General features: G+C 47.5%; 1 protein-coding gene across 1 annotated transcript in view; it reads left to right on the forward strand.

The window, feature by feature from the left end:
- Window positions 1-25129, forward strand: part of LOC311602768 (gamma-tubulin complex component 3-like) — a 54970-nt gene extending 29841 nt beyond the window's left edge. The window contains exons 12-22 of the mRNA XM_084791298.1: window positions 1572-1682; window positions 1908-2010; window positions 3197-3386; window positions 5121-5256; window positions 6174-6242; window positions 10336-10471; window positions 16029-16117; window positions 16201-16332; window positions 19471-19611; window positions 24062-24178; window positions 24857-25129. Of these exons, the coding sequence (XP_084647424.1) occupies window positions 1572-1682; window positions 1908-2010; window positions 3197-3386; window positions 5121-5256; window positions 6174-6242; window positions 10336-10471; window positions 16029-16117; window positions 16201-16332; window positions 19471-19611; window positions 24062-24178; window positions 24857-25015 (1383 nt within the window). The 3' untranslated portion in view covers window positions 25016-25129. The remainder of the gene's footprint in view (window positions 1-1571; window positions 1683-1907; window positions 2011-3196; window positions 3387-5120; window positions 5257-6173; window positions 6243-10335; window positions 10472-16028; window positions 16118-16200; window positions 16333-19470; window positions 19612-24061; window positions 24179-24856) is intronic.
- The last annotated feature ends 1017 nt before the right edge of the window (window positions 25130-26146 follow it).

Consider the following 26146-nt stretch of genomic DNA (forward strand, 5'->3'; position numbering starts at 1 on the left):
CATTTAGCAGCATGTTAGAAGATAACAGGGGCTGGGCTGATGGCTCATAGGTTTAGAGGACTGGCTGCTCTTCTAAAGGTTCTGAGTTCAATTCCCAGGAACCACATGGTGGCTCACAACCATCTGTAATGAAATTTGGTCCCCTTTTCTGGCTTGCCGACACACATGCGTGCAGAATACAGTATAAATAATAAATATTTTTTAAAAGTATAACATACTCAAAAAGATTTTACCAATAAAAAGATAATACTTTATTTCGAGAAACTAATGATAGAAATAGCACAAAACAATAAAAATAAAATGATAATACATAAAAGGCTACTTCTATAATCTGGAAATGGGAAGATTGTACCAGAGTAAGGAAGCCTAAAGCTATAATAGCAACAACAAAACCGGAACACGGCGTGTGCATGCACACACACACACACACACACACACACACACACACACACACACACACACACCCATGGAACGTACCGCAAACACTGGCAGATGATTTACTTGGGAAGGCTAAATTTGTAATGTGCAGTGATTCCTAATTTTAAATGTATAATGTATGAAGAATATGTATGTTAATAAAGTCAAAATAGAAATCTAGGCTAGAGACAGGTCACAGGAGGAGAGCACCTAAGGGCACCTGTATTAGTAGCTCAGTTTCCTTTAGTAAGGGCGCAGAGTACAGGGCTCCCTGCTGCTGGGGGTGCTAGCAGCACAGGCTTTGGAGGTCTGTGTGGCATCACATACATACAGACTGATCAGTTCTGCTTCCAGAAAGCAAATTTGTAGGGACTGGAGCAACAGTACGTATGAAGCCTTGTGGCTGAAAATGAAAGTGCCCCCTTCATACTGTAGATAAGCTAGAGGCTATGGCTGCTGGATTTTCTTCCTGCTACAGAATGTCCTTTCTGACAGGTAGGTGTGGGAGGGAGAAGATGAGCTGTGACTTGGTTGGATGATGTAGAAGTGTGCTTGTCACAGGTGGCGCCAGGGGAGAGTCACATGAGGAAGTCTCTTCATTGCCCCTCGGCTGGTTGCTCTCAGTTGGCCTGTTGTGTGAGAAGTCCTGAGTGCTCTGGGCTCTGTCTGTAGGTGGCAGTTTGTGACTAGTGTGTGTGTTCAGGTGCTGCTGTTCCAGCCGGTGGCACTCTGTGAGGTGAAGGTGGTCATGAGCACACAAACTGAGGGCCACTGGATGTGAGTTGACTGCTGAGAAAGCCTTGGAATTCCATGTGGATACCAAGGTAGAAGACCCCCCTGAGCCCATAGAACCTGCAGGATGTGGTTCCTGGAGGCTGCCAGTGAGGGGCTTCATTGTCCTCATGCTAAGGCTCGCTCCTGTCTCTAAGGCAGGGTGCAGCTTGGTTTTTTTGTAGTTTGGGTTTAAATGTCTGGGAACACAGTCAACTTAGAGAGCTTTCTGTCCAGAGTGGTGGTGTCAAACAAGCTCATTGTCTAAGTGAGTGGGCTCCTTGTGTCTGAAGTACTTATTTATGGATAACTTCATAATAATTTGTTACTAGTAAGTAAATTTCTCATAAATATTTCTAATGTTAGTGTTCTTTTCCTCTTAGTTTTTTGTGGCATCAGATCCAACTGTTAAAACCGACCGGCTGTGGCATGACAAGTACACACTGAGGAAATCGATGATCCCTTCCTTCATTACAATGGACCAGTCCAGGAAGGTAGGGCTGGGCTGGAAGACACTTTGCCCTTCCTGTTGATGCTGTGACTGCGAATGCTTGACTGTGGGACAGGACTAATTTTCAGCTCCTAGAACTCACCTGATACAGACCTAGCACTCATGTCCTGTGTTTTTAAATCATAGCTAATATGTAATGTGTGAGTATTTGAATTGTTTGGGTAACTAACTTGTATAAAGTTGAATCATAGCTTATTTTTCTTTTTAGGTCCTGTTGATAGGAAAGTCAATAAATTTCTTGCATCAAGTTTGTCATGATCAGACCACAAAAATGATAGCTGTGACCAAGTCTGCAGAGTCTCCCCATGATGGTATGGCTATTGTAATGGTGGTGACAGTGCTGGGATTGTGATGGTGGTGACAGTGCTGGGATTGTGATGATGGTGTCTGTGATGTCATGTGGTTATGACGCTGTGAGGTGGTGAGTGTAGGCAGTGGTAGTGACCCTGGTGGTGATGATCTGTTGCTTAAAGCTTTTTAATTTATAGCATTTACACATTACCTGGATTTCTAAAATGTGCTCATACAGAGCATACATGTACATGTATGAAGTATCTATTGCTATGTGGATGCTCAAATGTTTTAATATGGAGTTAGTAGCATTGGAGTAGAGTTAACTATTTCCTCCTTAATACTTTTCATTGCTTTATCCCCGCGGTGATGAAAGGATAGTAAGTAAGTGAAGCAGATGGGAAGGCAGTGCAAGACTTATGACTCTGTGGCTGCAGAGATCCGGCTCTGCCTGCGTTCTAAGGTTCGTTTGCCAGCTGCTAGAGATGTGCTCCCCTCCCTTGCCCCCCTCTGCTTGCTGCCTGCCTCAGCCTCAGTGATCACCCGTCAGCTTATTTCCTGTTCTCTAGCCATCTTGCCATCTTGATTCTTTGGCTTTGCATAAGATGTTGTATTGGAAGTGGCCAAAGGCTGGAGCAGAATCCAGAGGATTGGAAAGCACCTGTCTCCCCATGCTGGCTAAGGGCAAGGCCGAGGCTGTGGCAGGAGCTTCTGAGGTCAGGAGGCGGCCTGTGTAGCCACCGAGAGCGGCAGCTCCCCACATAAGCAGCTCACATGCGGACTTCTGCATGGCCTCGGGGATAGTCTGGGGGAGAAGTGGGAGCCAGAGCCAGATTTGGGTTTACCTATGTTTCAGAAAGACATGGAAGAGGAGGTGGAAGACATGCAGGTGGTCCCCCGGGGTCTTGCAGTCCTGTTGGGACTCTGAGGCTCTGACGTCAAGTGAGGCTTCCTTAGCTACAGCCTGCAGTGCGGTCATTATGCTTGCGTGCAGTGCTGGGCAGGGACCCTGGAAGTCCAAGTGCCAGCATCTACTCCTGGTCCCGGGGATCCTGGCCTTGCAGGTTCAGTACTGCGCTGCCTTCACTGGCCGTGGCTGGGTTGGGTCTACATTGATGGTTGCCTCTGGTTCCATAAATGCCTTGACTTCCTCTGTTAAGATACATGTTACATATGGATGTGTGCCTGTCCCTTTTGTTTTTACAGCTGCAGATTTATTCACATACTTGGAAAACACATTTCAAGGGAAAATTGATGCTGCTTATTTTGAGACCAGCAAATATCTGTTAGATGTCCTCAATAAAAAGTACAGTCTGCTGGAGCACATGCAGGCCATGCGGCGCTACCTGCTTCTCGGCCAGGGAGACTTCATACGGCACCTGATGGATTTGCTAAAGTGAGATGAAGGCCTGAGAATAGGTGGCATCAGAGCAAATGAGTTGCTTACAAAGTCTTTGTTTAAAATAAGCTGAGTGGATGACGTTTTCATGGCTCTCATGCCTTACTTTTTCCTCTGTTGCCAACAGACCATCAGATGTGTGTGGTGTCCCTGTGGGCACCATGACATGTGCAGTGGCCCCTGAGTGGATGGAGTTGGAAGGTGGTCACAGTGAACTTCGGCTTCAGTCTGAAGTTCATTGGACAAATACACGTTTTAAGTTGGCCTCTTGGTTCACTTGTTTTCTGCAACTTGACAAAGTGCTGTCTTGTCACTGTTCCCTGTGGCCATCCTCCTGTTGTGGAATGTCTAGATGTGATATGGCTCAGGGCTCTGGACAGGACTGGTGGTGAACGGGCCACATGCCACAGTAGGCCAGTGCTTTCACTGAGGCATGTGAAGGGTGTTGTTACTTGCTGTGTCTCGGTGGTTCCTTTAAGAATGTACAAACTAACTGTTCCCTGTAGGACAAAAATATAGCAAGTTACTTTACACCAAAAAGTTAGCTTTTTCTGGCTTCCCAGGAAGTCCAGTGCCCAGCTGTCCATCTTCTCCACCAGGGGGGTTGTGTGGTGGAGCTGCCTGGAGCTGGTTGGAGCTGGTCATTGGTTGGTATGGCTGCTACAATCCCATGGCTGCAGAGCATTTCCATACCAGGACTGAGGGGGTTTCTTAGAGAGTTAGTTTAAAGGGAATGTGGTGAGGAGTTGTTAAAGGGAAGATGTTCCCTTGGTGCTGGCCTAAAAGTGCCTGGGGTGCAGACTGGCACATGTGCAGGCAGCCTAGCCAGGCACAGCAAAGCTGGAGTCTGGAGAGCACCGCAGGTCATCTCCCGTGTTACTGTCTTCCCTACGGGGGTCATCTTATGTCACAATGTCTCCTCTCAAAGGTGTGACTTACATGTAAGGACCACCATCTATCTCCTGTTGGCTGCAGGCCCACTTGAGGATGTGTGCCTTTTCTCCTTGCCTCCACCCAGCACTGCATTGGCACACCTGAGATGACGGCCATCTCTTAGTCAGGAGAGTGGGGGCTTCATGTCGGGAAGCACAGCCTTTAGCACTGAAATGCTGTGCTGGTTCTGAGGCAATGGTGTGCTGGTGCTGAGGTAATTAATGGTGTGCTAGTGCTGGGCCCTTTGGAACTATGAAGTCTATATTTAGGTACATAGATGTTTGGTCTTTGTAGGGAATCATAAAGATCTTATCTGTAGGCCAGTCATAACTTGAAAACTATCAATGTGTAGCACAAATAAGTACCTTTAGCCAAGCTGAATGAAAATTAATGTTTTTACTGTTTTGAAGAAATGCTTTCTGCAACCCTGTTGGAAGTTAATGTCACGAAGCTTTCTTTAGTGAAACATGGTTAGGGTTTTAATGGTATTGTAACAGATTTTATGCATGGGGGTAAGAGAAAGACAAAACACACCAAGAGCATGGTGTGGGCTCGGCAGAGTGTCTGCCTTTGTGGTCTTTGTGGTGGTCACACACAGGGTTCTAGACCTATGCTCCTTAAAGGATTTCTATGAAACCTAACTGAGACCACAGGGTGGTTGCTGGGGACCGTAATACTTTTATAACTGTGTCTATCTGTCCCATTTGTCTTTTCCATTTTTGAACTTTTACTTTTTTAATTAATAATTTTTAAAAATATCAAATAACATTATCTTTAATTTCAAACACATTTCTTAAGGCCAGAACTTGTTCGCCCAGCAACGACTTTATATCAGCATAAATTGATGGGGATTCTTGAAACTGCTGTAAGAGCCACGAACGCCCAGTTTGATAGCCCAGAGATCCTCAAGAGGCTAGAAGTGAGGCTACTGGAGGTACATGTGGGCGTTGGGGCAAGTGAGGGCACTGGGACACGTGAGGGGGCTAGGGACACGTGATGGTGCTGGGAGCACTGAGGGGGCTGGGGGTAGATGAGAGGGCTAGGAGCACATGAGGGGGCTAGGGGTACGTGAGGGGGCTAGGAGCACGTGAGGGTGCTGGGAGCACGTGAGGGGCCTAGGAGCACATGAGAGTGCTGGGAGCATGTGAGGGGTCTAGGAGCACATGAGGGTGCTGGGGGCAGCTGATTCTCAGTGCCCTCTCCAGTATCTTCCTATTATGTCAGGCACAAGTCTGGTCAATCCTGGAAACTAAACATCCTGGGTGTGCTCTGCCCTGTTTTAGAGGAAGCAAGTCCCTCTCATTAGGCCACATGTTACTGAAAGGCTAGTTCCCAAGTTGGATGCTGTGTGTGAGATGGGTCCCACAGAGCATGGGTGCATCACAGGCGCTTAGTTAAGTGAGGAACATTTAATAGTAAATTGAAGGAGCAGGCTGGGACTGCAGCTGCTCCTCAGGAGGGCTGCACTTGGAGTCGGAGTTATGAGTGTGAGTGCTCCCTGCCTGACCTGCTAGTCAATACTAGAGACTCACAGGTTCATTCAGAACAGCATCAATTACTCCCGCATGATCGCAGAGCCCCTGGAGTGTGCACCTCTTCCTCCTGCACGATCGCAGAGCCCCAGGAGTGTGCACCACTTCCTCCTGCATGATCGCAGAGCCCCGGGGATGTGCCACTCCCTCTCGCCACTTGGACATTGGTGCCAGTGAGGAGGCTGATCATTGCTTGCACAGCAGAGTGCTTTTAAAGCCTGCACCTTATTTTACTGCTTTTCTTTGAGGAGTTGACAGGTTCTTTGGCAATAAGTACAAAGCCTTTCAGTTATTTGCTGTTTTGTTTTATTACTGTTAGGTCTCTCCAGGTGACACTGGATGGGATGTCTTCAGCCTGGATTACCACGTCGATGGACCAATTGCTACCGTAAGATCCACCGTCTGTGTACTTGTGTGCAATGTTCACAGCTGTTTGGATTGCTGGGAATTGCATTGTTTCCAACTGGCTTTCTTTTCTAAGAACTGAGGTTCAAAGTAATTGTGGTGTTAGGCTACACCTACTGAATGAGTTGCATAAGCCAAGACTGCTTCAGATAATTATTAATGAGTGCTGAAATGCTCCATTATTTTAAGAATTCTTAGAAATATCATTTTTTTCTGTCACAGGTTTCAGCAAGTGCTTAATAAAAGCATTGTTCATTTTATGCCATTATTCTTAGACTGCAGCAACTAATTTAGGATAATTTGAAAGGAAGCATAGAGTATATTTTAGGGGAATTGTATTTTTCCTACTTAGATGAAATTTGATATTTAGCATTCATTTAAGCTGATGAGCCGCTACCTGTCACATTGTTCATGCATTTCCACTCACTTGTTGAGAAGGGCCATTTCTTCTACCACATCGCAGAAGCTCGGCTAGAGGAGTCGTCATGCATGTCTGCGGTTCAGTTGCCTCTCTAGCCATGTTCTCTCTCTTTAGGACTGAGCACAGGGCCTCTGAGACTTAGTCCTTTCTGTGTCTGAAATGCTGGGGAAGTGCATTGTGTCCCTTCTGTTACTGGGGATATTTGCTGAGGGTGACTGGGCTCTAACATCCCTTCTCTAGTGGTTGTGGCAGAGTGGCTTTATGCCTGCCCCTTCTGTGGGATGAGTCACACCCTTTGCTATGCGGTGATTCCATGGAAGCCACATTCACAGAATGGCAGCCACAGACGTGTCTTAAGTGGCCTGTGGCATGTGGCCTGAGAACTGTTAGGCAGGTTCTTAGCCTCATTAATCCCGATCATGACTTTGATCAGGTCAGAGCTAATAGTTTGAAACAACAACTGTTGATGAGTTGAATCTTTCAACATTCTCTTAGTGGCCTTTGTCCTGGGCATGTGTCCTGAGTGGTGGTTACTGAGAATCGCTGCATGGTGTGTCAGCAAATTGTTCAGGACTTCCTGCTGTCTGCATAGCTAGCTTATGTGCATTATGCATTTTCACAATAAAGGATAGTTGTAAGGCTAGGGACAGCTCAGTGCTAGAGCTCTGAGGCCTCAAGTTCCAACCCCAGGCTACAAAGACAAAATGCCATAGTAAAGATAACTGCACTGATTGTTAACAGAGTGAAAGTGCCTTACAAGGAGGCAGGCTGAGTGTGCTCTAGGCATGTGCTTACTTACTTATTCGATGGGTTCATTACACACCTCACTGGCATAGCTAGAACTCAAAGGTTTTGAATACAGTTTTAGAAGGACTAAAGAAGAAAATATATACCACAGCTTTATTTTAACGACACATCTGTGACAGCCCAGTCACACACAGCTAAGTTGTGACAGGAGCCTAGGCTGCCAGATAGAGAGAAGGGACTCTGGGCTGTGTGGTTGCTCAGCAGGTCAAAGTGTGGGGAAGCATTGCTGTGCTGTTTCTGTTTGTGGCTGGTGAATTTTCAATCCTTGTTGTCACAACAGGCATGGTATTATACACTATTAGACATTGTCTGTCAGGTTTGATTGCACACAGAACATACTGAGCTGTAACAGGAGGGGCTGGGGCAATGGTGAGGTGAGTTTGCTGTACAAGCTTGAAGACTGCAGTTCAGGTCGCCAGCTCTCACGTGAGTGCTGAGTGGACATGGCAGCCCTCCTGCAATCCCAGTGCACAGGAGCCAGGACCTCAGAGTGAGCTGGCTGGCCCAGCTGAGTTACACAGGCACACACACACACACACACACTCACACACACACACACACACGGAAAAAATACACAAAAGATAAAAGGAAGCCCATTTTATAAATACAGTTATTTTTTTCTGCTTTTCTTGTGAATTTGTGTGTTACCTGTTGCGGTTCTATTCTCATTAATTGAGGTTGTCATTTTTTGAACAGAATTTAATTATAGTAGGGATATATCTTGTAGCAATCATATAATTAAATCTTGTATAATAGCACCGTTAGGTTCTACTAATTCTAAGATATAAAATGTCAGTGAAATTTTTGGGTAAGTCTAATTTGGGACATTGTGAAATTCACAACCCAGGTTACTGAAGAATGCATTAGCTAAATACAGCTCCTTAACTATGTGAAGTATTTCTGGTTGACCTTGCTTCTCCTAAGTCTCAAGTTATTTGTGGTAGAGTCCATCCAGATTTAAGTGTGATGAGGTCATGGAGTCTTGATTCCAGCTGCAGAGGACCAATTGGAGGGCTTGCAGCAGTACTGTGTGCAGCGTCTCAGCCTGGTAAGGGTCACCGAGTACAGGGCCTCGGGCGGCTGCTGTCCCACACTGACAGCCTGGATATTTGCTCACTGTTGAGTCTCTACAGATGAGGAGTCTGGAGCTTACTTTATCTCTAGGCTGTAGTCTCCCTTAGGGGAAGCAGCCAGCTAGTAAAAGTGCTGTGGTGACTCTTACTTTAAGGTCAGAACCGGGATGTCTTCCTTTTAAGTAGTTGGTATACGAAAGACCATGGCTAAACTGAACTTCTGAAATCAGTGAGAATATGGTACTCCAGGGGCTACTCTATGGTGTACGTGTAGAGAGAAAATCCTACAATTGACTCATGACATCCAGTTCAGATCAGCTTCTGTAGTCACACGAAGATAATTAATACTGTAGGAAGCAAGCAATTTGCAGATAATCCCCCAGGCACTTGTGGTTGATTTTGGAACTCGGAACAGTTTCCAGTCACTCCTATGAGGAGTTGTTTCCTTGTCCTCCTCCTCCTCTTCACCATCACCATCAAGTACCTTCCAAAACCTGCTATTGAGTGGCATAAGGGAGCATGAATTGACCGTTGTTACATGATATGTGTGAGGCACACAGCGGAACACAAGATAAGCTGGTTTACAGGTAAGAGTCCCATGCTAAGGTGAAAGGAGCAAGCATAAAGTTCTAGGAGCCTGTGTGGAGTAGTTAGACAGATGGTGAGGTCAAAAGGTAGGGTGAGCACTGCAGGCTCTCATAGAAAGGCCGGAGGACAGACATAGACAAGGCAAGGTTTCCTGGATATCAGAGATCCTTCAGAGCAGGCTGGCCCTGTCTCCACACTGCAGGCCTGTGCAGAGTCAGTGCCCACAGCGCTACAGAGGCTTCCTTCACTGTCTAGTGCTAGGTGGGGCATTTAGTTGAACTAATTTGTTTGTAGTTAACCTGATACCTTGACCAGCACGGGAGGGACAACAGGAGGAGGACTGAGACAGTCTCTCTACCAGGACACATTACTTGCTTGAGAAGCCACAAACATGGTACTGAGCAGAGGTACGGAAGGAGTCTGTAAATCTGTGACGATGATCAGAAAGACTTGTTAGGGTAGAGGTGCCGCTAGGCTTGCCTCTACTTTTGGAGATGTCGTTACTAAAACAAGTGATTCCTCTGTCTGTCGCTTAGGATTTGGGGCTTACAGTCATGTGTTCAAGTTTAGACTGGGCTGGGCTGGGCTTACAGTCCTGCTGAGTTACGGCTAGAGAGTTGGCCCAGTGGCTAAGAACACTTGTTGTGCTTCCAGAGGACCCACGTTCTAATCCTAGCATCCACACATCTGTAAGTACAGTCCCAGGGGATCCAGTGTCCTCTTCTGGTCCCCAAGGGCACCAGGCATGCCCAGCACATGGTTTCACAGACACACATGTAGGCAAATATAAAGCACAACAAACAAACAAAGCCCAGCATGGCAGTGCATGCCTTTAATCTTAGCACTTGGGGGACAGAGGCAGGTAGGTCTCTGAGTTAGAGGCCAGCCTGGTCTATACAGAGAGTTCCACCCTGTGTGGGGAGAAAAGTCTTGGTGAGCAGTCTGCTGGTCACACCACCTTCATGCCGGTGTCTCCAGCTACAGGACTGACAACATATCACACCTGCTGCTGGTTGGTAAGTAATCAGGTGGCTGCTGTTAGAGCCTGCTTCTGAAATGCACTGCTTTCCTTACTTTAGGTCCCTTGTAAACTGGGCAGGAGTTGTGTGTTTGCTGATTGTGGGAAGGCTAGGCCTGGGCTAGGAGAGTGTTTTGCACATGAGATGCAGCCTATCTTGTCTCTCTAGGTGTTCACACGAGAATGCATGAGCCACTACCTGAGAGTGTTCAACTTCCTGTGGAGGGCCAAGCGCATGGAGTACATCCTCATTGACCTATGGAAAGGACACATGTGCAATGCGAAACTCCTGAGGAACATGCCAGGTAAAGGCAGAGGAGGCCAGTGAGGCCAGCTGAGAACGGAGCTGACAGGACCCACTGTTGTAGGAAAAGGTCATTGTGTCTTGACTTCATTACAGAATAAGAGAAAATTAAGTCATACTGGATTTTTCCCCCATACCATAAAGTTTCTTTTAAAATCATGTTTGTTTTTCAACAATGTCCATGGTGTAGTTTAATTAAAATAACAACAAAAACAACAACAACAATAATAATGTATGTTCTATTTGTGAGTGCCTGATCCTATGTATGTGCACCATGTGTGTGCTTGGTACGCATGGAGGCCAGAAGAGGTGTTGGATGCCCTGGAGTTGGCATTACAGACAGCTGTGAGCTGCCATGTGGGTGCTGAGAATCTAACATGGGTTCTCTGAAAGACCACTGAGCTATCCCTAGCCCCTAACTTAATTTTTTTAATCACCCATAGTCAAGGAAGGAAAACCTTTCAATAGGTCCCTGGTTCATTCAAAATTCACTTAGTGCCTTAATTATATTCTCTTTGAAGCATTAATTTTTCTTTTGACCATAATCCAGGATGTAGACGTGTTTTGTATTTTATAATTTAGAACTATAGTTAGACACTTAGATATTTAGTCGATTGTGTTAATGTTACAATATTGAATGACTTCAATTATGATAATTTTGAGTTCATTATGTTGAAATCAATTATGAAAACATTTCATAAACCTCTCTAAAGAACAACTGAGCTAAATCTGCCCTTTGATTAGTAAAATTAGTCATAAGTAAGATCGAGCAGTTGTTTGAACAAAGAGGTTTTCTCATCACTGCTGTGGGCTGCAGGCTGACTCCAGACAGTGATGGCTACAACAGACTGCAGCAGTGCTGGCCACCAGGCCAGTGTGGCCATGGAGAGAGTGGCCTTTACCGAGGCTCTCAGCACTGCTCTGTACTCAGTGATGGCTGTTTCCTTGCTGGTAGCTGAGAAGGAAGTAAAGGGAATGCAGCTAGCTTCCTGTTTCACATGCTGAAGCCAACAGAGTGGTGCATACTGTCTTCTTCACAATGTTCTTGCCACAAAGAAACTGGCCTCTTTGGTCCTCAGGGAGAAACAAGTGTCTTCACACAGGAGGTCATGCAAGGCTTGTGCCTTAAGGTGTCCTGTTGTGTGCCGCCCCAGGCCTGACCCTGCAATTGCATTTCCTTCTGCTTAAGCTGTCCACTGATTCGTGGACATCGGGCTTTTAGAGGAGTGTAGAAGAGTGTTAACCCTCTGGTATAGCTGGTGACAAAGCACACTGACTGGTGGCAGTGCAGTCCGCTCTGTGTAAGACAATAGTCCTGCGTGAGCTCAAGAGATGTAAGTAAGTGGCTGGAGACTGGCTGTGGTGTTGAGCACTTGCTGTTCTTGCTGAGCACCCAGGTTTAGTTCCCAGCACCCACATAGTGGCTCATAACCACCTATTACTCCAGTCCCAGAAGACTTGATGCCTTCTTCTGTCAGCCTCTGACACCAGGAATGCATGCAGTGCGTATGCATGCATGCAGGTAAAACACTCATACAATAAACTTTATCACTAAATATTAAAAATAAATCTAAAGAAATGTAAGTGACAATTGTTTTCAAATAGTGCACATAAAGCCCTGTATTACACTGGACTGACAGATAACAGTCCGCGCTTTTGTCTTTCTGACTACTGAGCAGGACTGCTCCTGCTGGTAGTTTGCAGTGAGGCCGTGCTCCTGCCTAGTGCTGGGCCTGCCCTGGAGGCACCCCTTTAGGTGTGTCATCACCAGTCAGTCACAGACTCTCTCAGGACTCACATGGAGACCTCATTGTCACTTGTCTTTCCTTCCAGTGGAGAGAGTCCAAGGTTGAACAAGGGAAGTGATTGGCCCAGGGTTCTACAATTGATGTCAGGACTTAGTGTGGCTTCTCTTATTGGAAGGCAAAAATGAAAGTCTTGGAGAAAAATGAGTCAAGAACAAGCTAAAATGAATCAAAGATGGAAGGCCCTGTGGGGGAAGCTAAGTCTCCTTCAGCATAGAACCTATGAAGGAACTTGAAAGATGACAGTTTTCTGGTCACTGCATTATAGGACACTTAGGTGACAAGAGGGTGGAATGGGTGCCTATGAGTCAGTCTTCTGTGTTCAGCCTGTGCCTACTGAAAACAGTAGCAGTATGCAGGCTGAGCCAGCTCATTGTCTATTGAAAAGCCACGGGAAGCCAAGGTATCTCCGAATTCTTTCTGTTGGTTTTTCGTTTATCCGTACTCTATCACTTCTGAAGTGTTGCTCAGTCTTCACTGAAGCCATCAGGGACTGCACTGCCTGCATGTGTGCCAGCCACAGCATGGTCACTCGCCTTTGGAAATATGGATGGCACAGTGGTTCTGGACTGAAGCATAGAGAGGCAGTATGCATTAGAAATGGTAGGGAGCAGGGCAGATGCTGAGAAGTGCCTTGAGGCCACAGACTGATGTGTAGCACAAGCTGGTCTGATTGGCAGCTGTTTTCTTTGTGGTGATGTATTTAATAGTAATACATCTTACAAAGGTGGTACCTTAGGTGTCTTCCTCTACAAAACTCATGTATGGGTAACTCAATTTCAGTGAACAGATGAGTCTCTGTGTCTAGAGTTGAACAGCTCTCGTGCCTGCCTTGGGTCTGACAGTGCCACTGCCTAGGGTGGCCAGGATTAAATTTGCAAAGAAATCAGCATCCAGCCTGAGTCTAACAATGAGTTGTTGTCTGTGTGTGTGTGACTCTTACCTGTAATTCACACACACAGAATGCCATCAGGAGAGATATGAAGGCAATTGGATGTTGAACACAAAACATGCAGAAAATGCTGGTTTTTGAAGCATCTTTTAAATCCAAAGCACTGGAAATTAAATTAGTTAAGTGTTTGATCTCGAGCCACTTAAACAGCAGCCAGGAGAAGTGGGTAAAAACTTGATCAAGCTACCATAAACGGCAGCCCCAGGGGAAGTGGGTAAATACTTGATCAAGCCACCTTAAACAGCAGCGCCAGGGGAAGTGGGTAGATACTTGACCGAGCCACCTTAAACAGCAGTGCCAGGGGAAGTGGGCAGATACTTGATCGAGCCACCTTAAACAGCAGCGCCAGGGGAAGTGGGTAGATACTTGATCAAGCCACCTTAAACAGCAGTGCCAGAAGTGGGTAGATACTTGATTGAGCCACCTTAAACAGCAGCACCATGGGAAGTGCAAGTTGTGGAGGAGATCTTGAAACTGTGATGATCACACTAGGGTATTTCTTTAAGGAAATCTAGGACTTAGGGTGGCAAGGTGTCTCCTGCTGCAGGTATGCCCTGCTGACCATGCCTGGGCCACAGAGCTGGGTCAGCTTGCTTTGGTCTTTCAGGAGCATTTAGAGGGCAGTCGACAACCAAAATTGTCCCTAGGAAGGAGATTGGCTTGTCTGCATTGTGTGTGGAGAGTGTGCCTGCGTCTGTGTAGGTGCACTGTGTGTGCATCCGCCTGCTCTCTTCAGAGCCAGAAGAGGCTGTTGGCCCTCCCGAAGTTGCATTACCAACAGCTGTGAGCTGCTGTGTGGGTGGTGAGAAACTGCATGTAGGTACTGCATGCAAGGACAGGACGTGCTCGCAACTGCTGCGCTATCTCTCCAGCCCCAGTAGATCTTCCTAGCTGTGTGTGTAAGATTGTGTTTTAACCCACTAGGGTACACTTATATGTTCATTTCGCTCAGTGTGGTGTTGCACTGAGGCCATTCTTAGAATTGGGAGGATTTTTCTTGCTTTAAGCTTGTATTCTGTATGCATTTCCAGGGTATGGGTAGAGCTGAGGATAGCAGGGACGAGTTAAGTCCTAAGGGGTACTGGACTGTGCTGTGCCTTTGACTCAAGCCCATGCTTCTGAGAGCCGCATAGAGCTGGCAGTATGTTTTCACTCCTCGGTCAGAAAGGACAGCCGTGTGGGTAGCAGACTGCAGTCATGCCTAGAGGATCTGTGTTCGAAACTGTGTTTTTCAGCAGGCAGTGACCTCACTGTCAGGTGTCACCATAGAAGAATGTCTCCTTCAGAAAATGAAGTGACAGGCTTTCCTAGGAAGAAAAGTATGTCCACTGTGTAGTGAAAACTGAAGGAAGAGCACATGTGATAACTTTGTTCAGTATGGCCCTGGTCATGCAGGTTCTGTGGGCAGGATTTGAGCGCTGGGGTAAAGTGAATGCAAAGAGCTCATCCAGCCGGTTCCCAGCTTGGAGGATGCTGCAGAATGCACCCAAAGTGCACAGATGTGAGGTGCCATCGCCCAGTTCCATGGATGTTTTAGAGTGCACCGCTGTGTTTAAGGGTCTGTCGGGACATGCACCATCAAGGTCGGAGAGGCAGAGCCCTTTCATGCTAGTTCTTGGTGAAAACCAGAGTCCTTCTGCAGAGTATTTTCTTCTGAGGTTATGACCGTGTATAACTTTGTAGTGCCTTGTGACAGGTGGCTCTGTCCTCTGCATGGGGAACAAGGCGATTGTATGGCTAGAGGATTAGGTTAGATAGCCCAGCCTCAGTGGAGAAAACCACACCCTGTCCAGGAAACCGAGAAGCAAAGCCTCCTCGTCAGATGCACGGCCAGCATGTGTAAGCAGCATCTGCTCACTCTAGACAGACCAGAGTAGCGTGACCTTGAGTCCAACCTGGCCAACTAGTGAGTTTATTGGGTTGTACTGATGAGGGGCCGCTTGAAGGAGCACACGTGACTCACATTCAGCCACATCACTGAAAACCCACCCTGGCTTGGGTACAGCTAACCCGGGCTATATTCCTGGAGCTCTGCAGACATGTGTCCCTGAAGACATGCAGGCCGCTTGACAGGTTGGCAAGCCTCCTCCTGTAAGGAAGATGGGCCTCTCAGCTTCTCTGGACTGGGGAGGCATATTTACTGTCTCATGAACCCCCCTCCTCTGTCTGGTGGGACCATTTCTATTCAAAATAATTACTATACAACAGCTGTATTCATAGATACAGATTCCAGAGTGTGGGCGAGGCCTGTGGAGTGTGCTGCTCTCTGAGGGTCCTGTGCCGGTGGGCACAGCAGAGCCCTCTTCTGGTCTCCAGATGAGTAGGGGAAATAGCTATGCCTTGGTGGTGGATGGACCAGTTGTAGAGAAAACATAAAATAAGGCTTCTATTTATGTGTGATGCTCACTTGTATAAAATAAGCATTTGTACTTAGCTGTGTGTGTTCGTGAGTGCTGGTGAACAGTTACAGAGACCAGAAGAAGACATCTGCTGTTCTCTCTTGTCCTACACCTTCCTCCTTGCCAGCTTGTGGTGCTCCTGCCTCTGACACTCCAATCCTGGATTATAGGCGTGCCTAACCATGCCCAGCCTTTTACATGGGTGCTGGGGATCTGAACTCAAGTCTGTGTGCTTGCCGAGACATGCTCTTGCCCACAAGGCACACTCCATTAGCTGAAGCACAGGCATGAGCAGGAAGCCGCTTCCTGCTCAGTGTCTGGAATTAGTGGGCAGCTTGCAGGCGGAGAGGGCTGCGTGAGCACCAGTGCGTCCCCGCCCTGATGACATTCTGTGTCTTGCAGAGTTCTCCGGCGTACTTCACCAGTGCCACATCCTGGCCTCTGAGATGGTGCACTTCATCCATCAGATGCAGTACTACATGACCTACGAGGTGAGCCGGCCTCTGCCCCTGCCATGTGGCTCAGAGCTGGGAGACGACTAGGCCCTTCCCAACACCTCAGCTTGTCCTTTCAGGTCCTTGAGTGCTCTTGGGATGAGCTTTGGAACAGAGTGCAACAGGCCCAGGACTTGGACCACATTATTGCAGCACATGAGGCATTCCTGGATACCATCACCTCCCGCTGTCTCCTAGACAGTGACTCCAGGGTAAGGCTCACTCCTGCAAACCAGGACTGGAACTGCCAGGTGTCAGGCACCGCCACATCTGAGAGAAAAGCTTAATAAACTTGGAGTTTGAGGGTCGCTTTCTAACAGAATTGGAATAACATTGGTGATATGAGAGTGTGCTGTAGCATCTAACATGGTTGTGATGACAGGGCAAGCGGCAATGCCCTGTTGATGGTGTAAGGAATAGGAGGAGGCGTCATGAACGATGTCCTGTGGAGCTATAGCAGGATGGACACTAGAAAGGCATCGAAACAGCAAAACAGTGGTGGCATGCATGAAAATCCCAAAGAGTGGAGAGATTAGAACTTCCCCCTTCCTCATGCTGGGAGTCAGTCTCGGCCTTCTGTGTCTAGACACACCGAGTCTACTGTTTCATTCTCTTGGTCTAGGGGCAGTGGTTTTAGTTAATGGCATATGGCTGCATGGCTTTAAACAGACTGTGTGCACTAGCCACGAGCATGTCATAGGCCGGGCTTTCCCCAGGCTTTCCTTTCTTGTAGTGAGCCCCCACTCTAGGAAGTTACATGTTTTGAGCAGCAGGGCTTTCCTGGAGCTCTGATCTCCTTTAAAGGTCTGGGTGGAGAATGACCATCTCTGAGCTTGAAGCAGGTAAACTGGCCCTCAGGTTGAGGTCTTGAGCATTTCTCAGTGTGCACTGCTCCAGACACGTTCTGGGTTTGTGGGGAATGCTTCTGCCCAGGCTTTCCCAGGGCTTTTGTGTTGTTTCCTCTTAGTCTGCATTAGCCCACTATGGTGGGTAGAATTATTGAGTTATATGTGCGACAAACGGTGATTCAAAGGTACTTCTATGTGGAACTTGTTTTCTAGATACAGAAGTCATGTGATAGAAATGCTTAATATATGTTGACCATAACTACTAACTCATGAGGTGTGCATCAGAAGTGGTCCTGTTGGCCATTCTTGCTAAATGCAGTATCTGTGTTGCAGTGGGTGTTGCATTGTCACTTGGCACATGTTTGTTATGAATGTGATGGCATCAATGTCCTGAGAGTGTATGATGATACCCGCAGGTCCTCTGCCGTTCTCTGTGTTGTGCCACGGACATGGAGCACCCACACATGGGTCAGCTTCAGTGTTCAGACAGACGGCAGGTTCTTGTGACTCCAGGGTTCTCCTGTTTTCAGAGGCGCAATGTGACTTTGTGGGAATTATAGCATTCACCATGGTAACTGACTTGTAGCTGCTGCTCTTCAAGCTGTTGAAGTCATATTTGATGTTGTTTTGCATGAGTTAGACAGGTGTGAGTCACCCTGTGTATTGCTCTTGAGAAAATGTTGGCGTTACTAAGGACTGTACCCACACCGTCACCCTGAGCCCTCCAGGGCTCTGCTAACATGGGCTGAGCTCATCCAAGAATGAGAAATGTCTGTGAGACAAGTAGGAGCATCCTAATCCTTGCCTTGATAGAAGAGCTGTGGATATGAGGGAAGTCCAGAGAAGCTTGTGCTGCCTGCCTGTCGGGAGATGGTCCTGGACAGAGATAGTCTGTGGTGCATCTCAGCCAGCTTCACTAATGGAGCCCTGCCTCCTGACCTTGTGCCCTCATAGCTGCTTAATGAAGCAATCGGCTGTTGTAGCTCAGACTGCTCTGGAAGTGTAATCCTCCTGCCTCAGCCTGTGGAGTGCTGAGATTATAGATATGAACTGCCACCCGTGGCTTTTGGGCGTTTTTGTCATTGTTTGTTCCTAAGAAATAAATCTGTTACATAGAACAGAGCAAGACAATCTGTTATGGATGTATTAATTTTAACATGGTATTTTCAGTATGTCACTTTGTGAGAAAATCAGTTATCACAATACATAGTGAACTTGGAGGGGGAGGAGTGACAGTTGTGTGTGTGTGTGTGTTTCTGTGTGTGTATCTCATTGTTTATGCAGCATTGAGGAAAATATCCCAAGCAGCACAGTGACAAGGTGCAAGCTGTAGGCGCTTGGAGTGCCACAGTGTACACTTTATTAAAGGACACATCAGTTAGTGACCTTGAGTGCAATACAGTGTTCCAAAATTAAGCTGTGCTTTGCATGACTGCAATAGAGAAATAAACTAGAGAATTACATCCTTATTAGAATGTAAGCAGGACCACCTCCATTCTTTGTTGTCTACTTTTGCCATAAAATAAAATTCTGACAGAGAACAGGAGGACGCTTGCTTGAGCATGTACCTCACACTAGCCAAGCAGCTGCCTGTAGTAATGGCGTCACCTGACCTGGCCCTTCTGTCTCCCTGCATTGCTGTGAGGCTTGAAGGCCCTGTTTCGCATGAGTGCCTAGGTAAGCTCAGTGTCAGTGGTGCTGCCCGGCATCTCAGCAGGACAGGGCGTCATTAACTGTGGAGATAATCTTCTCTCCAAGCTGCCTGGGGCATGTCTTCCTCCATGTGGTGGTTTGAAAGAGGAGGCTCATATGTTCTAACGCTTGGTCCCCCAGTCAGTGGAAGTGTTTGGGAAGGATTAGGAGGTGTGGCCTTGCTGGGGGAGGCATGTCCCTAGGAGTGGGCCTCGATGATGTTTCAAAAAGCCTACAGCAGGCCCAGTCTCTCTCACTGCCTGCTGCCTTTGCATCAGGATGTAGAGCTCCAGGGCCATGCCTGCCTGCTTCTTGCCATGATCACAGAGTAACCCTCTGAAACTAAGCAAGGCCCAACTCAAGGCTGTCTTTATGAGTTGCTGTGGTCAGGGTATCTCCTCATAGCAGCAGAGTAGTAACTAAGGCACTGTAAGGAGTAGGAGGAGCCTGTCCATTTTGTGGTGCTGTGAGGCTTTGGAGATGTGTGCACACTTGTACACTCAAAGCACACACTGGTAGTCAGTGTGTCTACGTCCTCAGGTCACACTCTGTGCAGCAGATGCTACTTTACAACATCCCGCTCTCAAGAGGCACATCAGTCCTATGAGAACCCGGCAGCACCAGTGAACAGCGGTCACTGCTGTCAGGGTGGAGGCCTCATCCCAAGTGCTCTTTGTCACTACTGCTCAACATGGTTACATTGGGGACCATTTCCCTGAGTTTTAGAGGAGACGCACACGTATATCAGTAAGTAGGTGCTTCACTAGCATGTTGAGGCTCTGTTCATTTAAAAACGCTGTGTCTTTCCAGGTACTTTTAAATCAACTCAGAGCTGTGTTTGATCAGATGATTGAACTTCAGAATGCCCAAGATGCCATGTACAGAGCTGCTTTGGAAGAGCTACAGAGGCGGCTGCAGTTTGAAGAGAAGAAGAAACAGTGTGAACTCGAGGTTTGGGTTTTAAACTGCTTTCTCACTCCTGGCCAGTCACTATGAGCGGCCGTAGCTGCCAGAGTGTTTCTGCTGGAATCTCCACAGACTGAGGCTGCGTGTGTCTGCCCTGAGTCAGAGGAAGCTCTGTGCGCTGTCAGCTGGAGAGGTCACCACTGCTGCCATACCAGTGGCCATGGTGTCCCAGTGTCTCTGTGAGACTCACAGCTGAGGGACCAGGCACTGGGATGGGAGTACTGCCACATGAGCTGTTTCCTTGGGATATTTCTGTGTGTTTCCAGCAGCCTGGGGTTAGTGAGACCCATCAGTCAATCGGGATGGAACTATCTCTGCTGTTTCTGGGTGCCTAGGATTGGAGTAATGGAAGTACAGTTAGGTTGGTTCTACCTTTGAGTATTGTTATGTGATGCCCATGTGAGGGGTCTGGCAGCCACATCACAGACACCAAAGGGTGGAGTTTGGAAGCAGGAGTGTGTGTGTCCTTTTGGTGCCACTGGGGTATCTCATGGCTACAGTGGTTTGTGGATAATTTTGAAGAGCCACTGATTGGCACACACATAATCTCCTGATCCATGCCTAGCAGCCTGTGCATGGCTGAGAAATGCAGGATTCCGCCCTAGCTATTGAGTACCATCTCTGCCTTTGGTAGAGTTGCCATCTGTGACGTGACTTGTAAAGCAATCGTGATATGCAGTGTGATCTCAGGGTCACCCATCTGGAAAGTTGTTAAGCTATATATAACAGCCCACTGAGGCAGGCAGTGGTAGTGCACACTTTTAATCCCAGCACTGAGGAGGCAGAGGCAGATAGATCTACAAGTTCCAGGCCAGCCTTGTCCACACAGTGAGTTCCAGGACAGCCAGAGCTACATAGTGAGACTCTGTCTCAAAAAACCAAACAAACAGAGTTTATTGTTCTGATGATAGCATGGTGGCCAATTGTGTGTGCAGTGGTAGCTCACAAGGTTCAGCTGTCCACAGCGGAAGGGGCATGGTACCCACTCAGTACAGGGTTAGCAAGTGTGCTTCACCCAGAGACACTTGCATGTCTGGGGAGAGCTGTACAACTGAAACTGCCTGCCAAGTTTATTTAAATTCAAAGGGTAAGATAACCCTGCAGTAGTCATTCAAGTGTGGGTCCATTGAGCTCAGAAGGATGGAGCCAGCTCCTGGAAGGGTTTCAGGATCCTGAGTGCCTTGCTGCGGAGGCTGGCTTCCACCTTCTGACATGCCGCTGCTTGGTGGAGCAGTCCCAGAGGTGCTTCTGCCTGCAATTCACCGCTCCTTTCTACTCTCTTCCCACTTTTCTTCTCAAAACCACTTCAGTTACTATGATATTTCCAATTCAAATTTAAGATTGAAGGGCTTTTACTTCTTTCAGTTAAAAAAAAAACATTTTATACATTGACACTCCTGGTTCTAGCATTAGCATACTTAGTTCCTACTGTCTGTGACACCCACATTCCTGTACACACCCCTGTGTTCAGTGTGGCTCTGGGACCAGGACCAGCCATAGTAATTGGAAAAGAAAGTGGCTATTCCATCCCTGAGAGACTGTCCCTCTAGGTAAGTGTGTTCAGAACCAACACCGTCCTGTCCCCTGAGGCAGTGATTCCATGTTGTCCCTGCCTTCATTTCTGATGCTGCGCTCTGTGTGATAGAACGTGGCTGTGAGCGCCAAGATGTTTGCTTATTGACATACCAAATGGAGGGCACAATACTGAATGTTTGAGGTTACTCCAAGAATACAGATCTCTTTGGAGTAGTCTAATAAAGTTGTTATAACTTACTTTTGCAGTTATAAGGAGGAAAAGGAAAAATAATTCCAAGTAAAATCTGATTACAGATCTGTATGGCAGACCTGCTCATGTCTGAAGTGCTGAGAGCTTTTCCCAAGGTGAAAGTGAGACTGGGAACTGTTGGTTTGGCACACCGTGCACCGACAGTCCCACCAGTGTGAGCATGGCAGGGAGGCAGGGCAGAGAAACAGGGTCTTTTGTAAAGAGGTTGTGGGCATGAAGTGAGTAAGTGAGCTTGTCCGGGTGTTTAGAAATCAGATGTGCCGAGTCTGTTTTCTCGTGTCAGTGTTGGTCAGAGTGAGATCGCCCCCAAAGGTCCGTGTGTTCTGCATGTTGTCAACACGGACCGAACATGACCTGGTTTCCTTGAGTTTCGGTGTCAGTGAGGCCCCTGGAGCCAGTCCCCGTGGACCCTGGTTTTCTTAGTTTCCTTTCCAGTTATAACAAAAGCATCTTGGGGAGACGGGCTTTGTCAGCTCTCAGTTCCAGGTCCTTCCACATCAGGTGCCCTACAGGCTTTTCTACAGTACAGTCTTATCGAGGCGTTTTTCTCAATTGAGGTTCCCTTCTCTCAGATCACTTCACTTAACATCAGGATGACATAATATTAGCCAGCATACCTTCTACAACTGCTCCCAAAATTTTATGTTAGTCTCATAATTTAAAATACAGGCTAATTTTAAAAGTTTCCAAAGTCTTGCAAATTTTCAATATTTCAATTCAAAGACTGAACTGTGAACGCCTATAAGATCAAAAACAACTTACATACTTCTAACATATAATGGCACAGAATAAACATTCAAACTTAAAAATGAAACAATCAAGGGCATAGCAAGGCATAATCAAACTAAAACCTTAAATCCAGCAGGGCTAATACCAAATCCTGCAGTTCCATCTCCAGCACCTGGGGCTCATGATGAAGCTGGCTGGGCTCCGTAGGCCTCAGGCAGCCCGTTCCTTCAGCCCTTCCACTTGTGGCACACACAGCTTCTCAGGCTTGGACCTGTTGCTCTTCCTGGCACGTGTCCCATGATCCTGGCATCCACACACACTGTGGTCTCTACCACAGCTTAAGTTCATCCTCACAGCTTCACAGAGTGGCCTCTGTGGGCTTGCTTCCTCTGTGGACCTCAGCCCTGTCTAATGGTGCCTGACCTCAGCTGCTCGCTACCACTCATTCCTTCTTGTTTTCTTTTACACTTTGAAAATCATAGGATATAGACAGAGCCCTCATTTAGAAGTGTAGCCTGACCACGGCCCACAGGTCTGTCAGCTTCTGTGTGCTAACTCCGAGGAAACACTTTCCTGATGTCCCAGTGCAGGCCACCGGGTTTCTCCTTCATGGTGCTGAGCTCTGTAACAGCCACAGCTGCCTTTTCTCTTGAAGCGTGTCCATGCAACTTTCTAACTAATTAGTTCAGTATCTTTAAGTTCAGTGTTACTCAACATCTTAGGGCACTGGCAATGAAGCCAAATTTTGGCTAAAACATCACAGTGTCAGACACAGTCCTTGTTCTGGCAGGCCTCACATATCAGGCCTGGGCTGTGAGATGGTGGGTCTGTAAGCTATTGACTGGTCTAGTTAATGCCTAATGAGAGGGGAAGGCACACATGTAAAGACATCGAGAAGGAAGTAGCATCGTCTTTTCCCTAAGTCTGTGGAAATAGACTGAAACTCATGGCTCTAGGTGCCCAAAGTGGACTGCATTTGGATACGCTAAAGGGGAGGAAGCTGTCAAAAGCACAGTTGGCGCTGCTGGGAAGCCTCCCACCCACTTGGCCACGGTGCCAAGTTACAACAGCACCATTCATTGCCAGACTATGTGAAGTACCTGAGGCCTATGCACTCAGAACGAACAAGTGTGAGTTCTGAATCAGATAAAATGCACGTGAGATTGGGCTGGAGAGATGGCTCAGAGGTTAAGGGCACTGGCTGTTCGTCCAAAGGTCCTGAGTTCCATTCCCAGCAACCACATGGTGGCTCACAGCCATCTATAATGTGATTTGATGCCCTCTTGTGGCCTCCAGGTGTACATGCAGGCAGAGCACTGTATACATAATAATTTTTTTTTTAATGCATGTGAGATACCCTAGCAAAATGAACAGCTTCCCCGTCCAGGGCATATGCCAGAAATGCCAAGGTTCAGATCAGAGAGTCTCATACATGGAATCTACTGTGTTCATTGATGAAAAGAGAATAGGCTGGCTGAGCAACTGTGTTCTGTCAAGTTTACCATTCCCTGAAAAACATTTTCTGGGGGGAAGGGTTGTTGAGATATGGTTTCACTGTGTACAGCTCTGTCTGGCCTCCAACTTACCCATTCTCTGCCTCAGGTGGGATTACAGGTTACATGCATGCCTGGCTGAGAAAGACCTGTTAGCGGGAGAATAAGTGGATGTGTCTCTGGGAAACACCCCAGTCCAAGGAGAGGGGGGCATTCCCACGCGAGTGAAGAGCACCCAGCACTCAGGACTGACAAGTTCCCTTCATGCTCATTGTCTGAATGGGGCATGTGGAGGCTCATGGGGCATCTGTGTCAGGCACACCAAGCCAGGAGGAGACTGGCTAGCGATGTGCTGAACGTACGATGCTGTTAGTATTAAAGCAAGCAGGCACCCAGCAGTTAAACCTGCTGCTGCTTCTAATTCCAGGGCCAGTGGGGAGTGACGGCGGTAGAGGAAGAGGAGGAAAATAGGAGGATCCGAGAATTCCAGGACTCCATACCCAAAATGTGTTCACAGTTGCGAATATTGACGCACTTTTACCAGGTATGTATGAGCATGCACCACGGGTTCCTCTTTTGTTACTAGTGCATGCTTCCAGAGGGTTGGTCTTGTGGCTCATTCTTGTCATGTGAGTAGTGGGAGCTGGTGGTCCCCTGAGGACTCATCCTTGCCAGTTCATCTGAATGAGCTCTCCTCAGGCCAGCCGTACAGCTGGGACGAGAGGCTCGGTGGGAGATGGGCACTGGGGACCTGTGACTTCTCATGCTTTTCACAGTGACTGCGTTGAGTGCCGTCGCTTTGGATGGTGTAGGCAGAGCGTAGGCTTGTTTCAGAGCCATGGATGGTCATAGTGACTTTGCTAGATCAACATCTGACAGAACTGTGTCCTACCGGAAGGCTGCCTTTCACAGTGGGGTGGAGCCCCAGCAATGGTTCTGGGCTTGAGTGATGATGATGAGGTGAAAAAGACAAGCAGTAGAACACCATGCTTTCTGCACAGAGCAGGCCCAGTGACTGCTTGTCCCTGTAGCATGTGAGTGCAGAGGGATGGCAGTGGTCAGCTGCTCTCACATACAGGGTGTGCATTGCCCATCTAGCTGTACGAATAGTTACTCCTGATGGGAGCCACACAGGCTCAGTCCCTGCTCGAGGCTTCTTGGTAGCAGCGGCATTTGGAGGACATGGTTCTGACCGACCGCCTTTCCTGTGGTCTCTTCCTAGGGCGCTGTGCAGCAGTTTCTGGTGCTGCTGACGACCAGCTCTGATGAAAGTCTCCAGTTGCTCAGCTTCAGGTTGGACTTTAACGAACATTACAAAGCCAGAGAACACAGGCTTCCGGTTTCTCTGCACAGTAGGGGACGGCACAGTTCCCACCCGTGAGCCTGTCTTGGGGTTAGCAGTTGCCGACGCAAGCCCAGTCCGTCCAGGCAGCTGGGAGCTGCACATAGGCCACAGTGTTCCAGCAATATGTCTAATAAAAGAAGTCTCACTATCCACCGGACTTGAGTGTTTGTGATGTTACCGAGTTCAGCAGGCCGCTCGCCTACAATGTAGTCTTGATGCATTGGAACATCTTATTTCCACCATGCAGTTTGTATTTGTCAGTTAAAAAAAGACAAAAAACTAACGAGTCTTGGTGTGACAGTTGTGAGTCCACAATGAAGGCCAGTCCTTAGTTCACAGCTTTAGTTTAATTGTACCTTAGATACCTATACCAGGTCCTTCTGGAAATTGTGTGTGTGGTTTATTTCTCAGAGAATCTCCAGTGTCATTTGACCATGAGCACTGCTTTTGTCTTACTCCCAGGGCTCCAGGTCTAGGCTTCAGAAGAAGCCCACATTCTGCTCTTGGGTGGCTCCTGTCTTAGGAGAGGCTGGCTGGCCCAGGCCTTGCTGTGTGTTGCCAGGCTTTTCCCGGTGACTGTTGCTTGCTGACAGCTGCAGGAACTCACTCCTTCACCATGCAGAGAGGGAGGGGTGGCCTCAGAGGGGGTACACATTTTCTGTGGGACACAAATGGGACTGCCAGTGAACTCATGCTGGCATTGCAGGGAGACAGAGCTGTGCAACAGGCATTTCGTCTTACCAAAAAAAGGGGGGAGGGGGAGAAGAAAAAAAAACTCTACCAGTCTTATGGGTGGTGGCAGATGGCACTCTGAGTGAGCCCCTGGGCAGATAGTTTGAAAAGCATGGAACATTGTACCCACCTCTCCTGGGTAGATGCTACAAATGATGTTTTGACAGTGAGTGAGGAAGAAAACAACTCTCAGAAGATACACATCTGTGAGAAAACATTTTGAAAATGGATTTTCAGAAACATAAAATTTTATGACTTTGTTGATAAGGATGATGTGTGTCTCTGCTTTTCTCTGTCTTAAATACTTAAGAAATACGGAAATCCAATTTTAAAACATGTTCAAAATGTTCCAGTCAGTGAGTTTTGGTTGCTTGTCAAAATTTACAGTTAAACACATTTACCCAAGAGCACAGGTATTTACAGGACAAATTTCAA

Source organism: Acomys minous, assembly GCF_964271855.1.
Source record: "Acomys minous genome assembly, chromosome: 8".
Lineage (NCBI taxonomy): Eukaryota > Metazoa > Chordata > Mammalia > Rodentia > Muridae > Acomys > Acomys minous.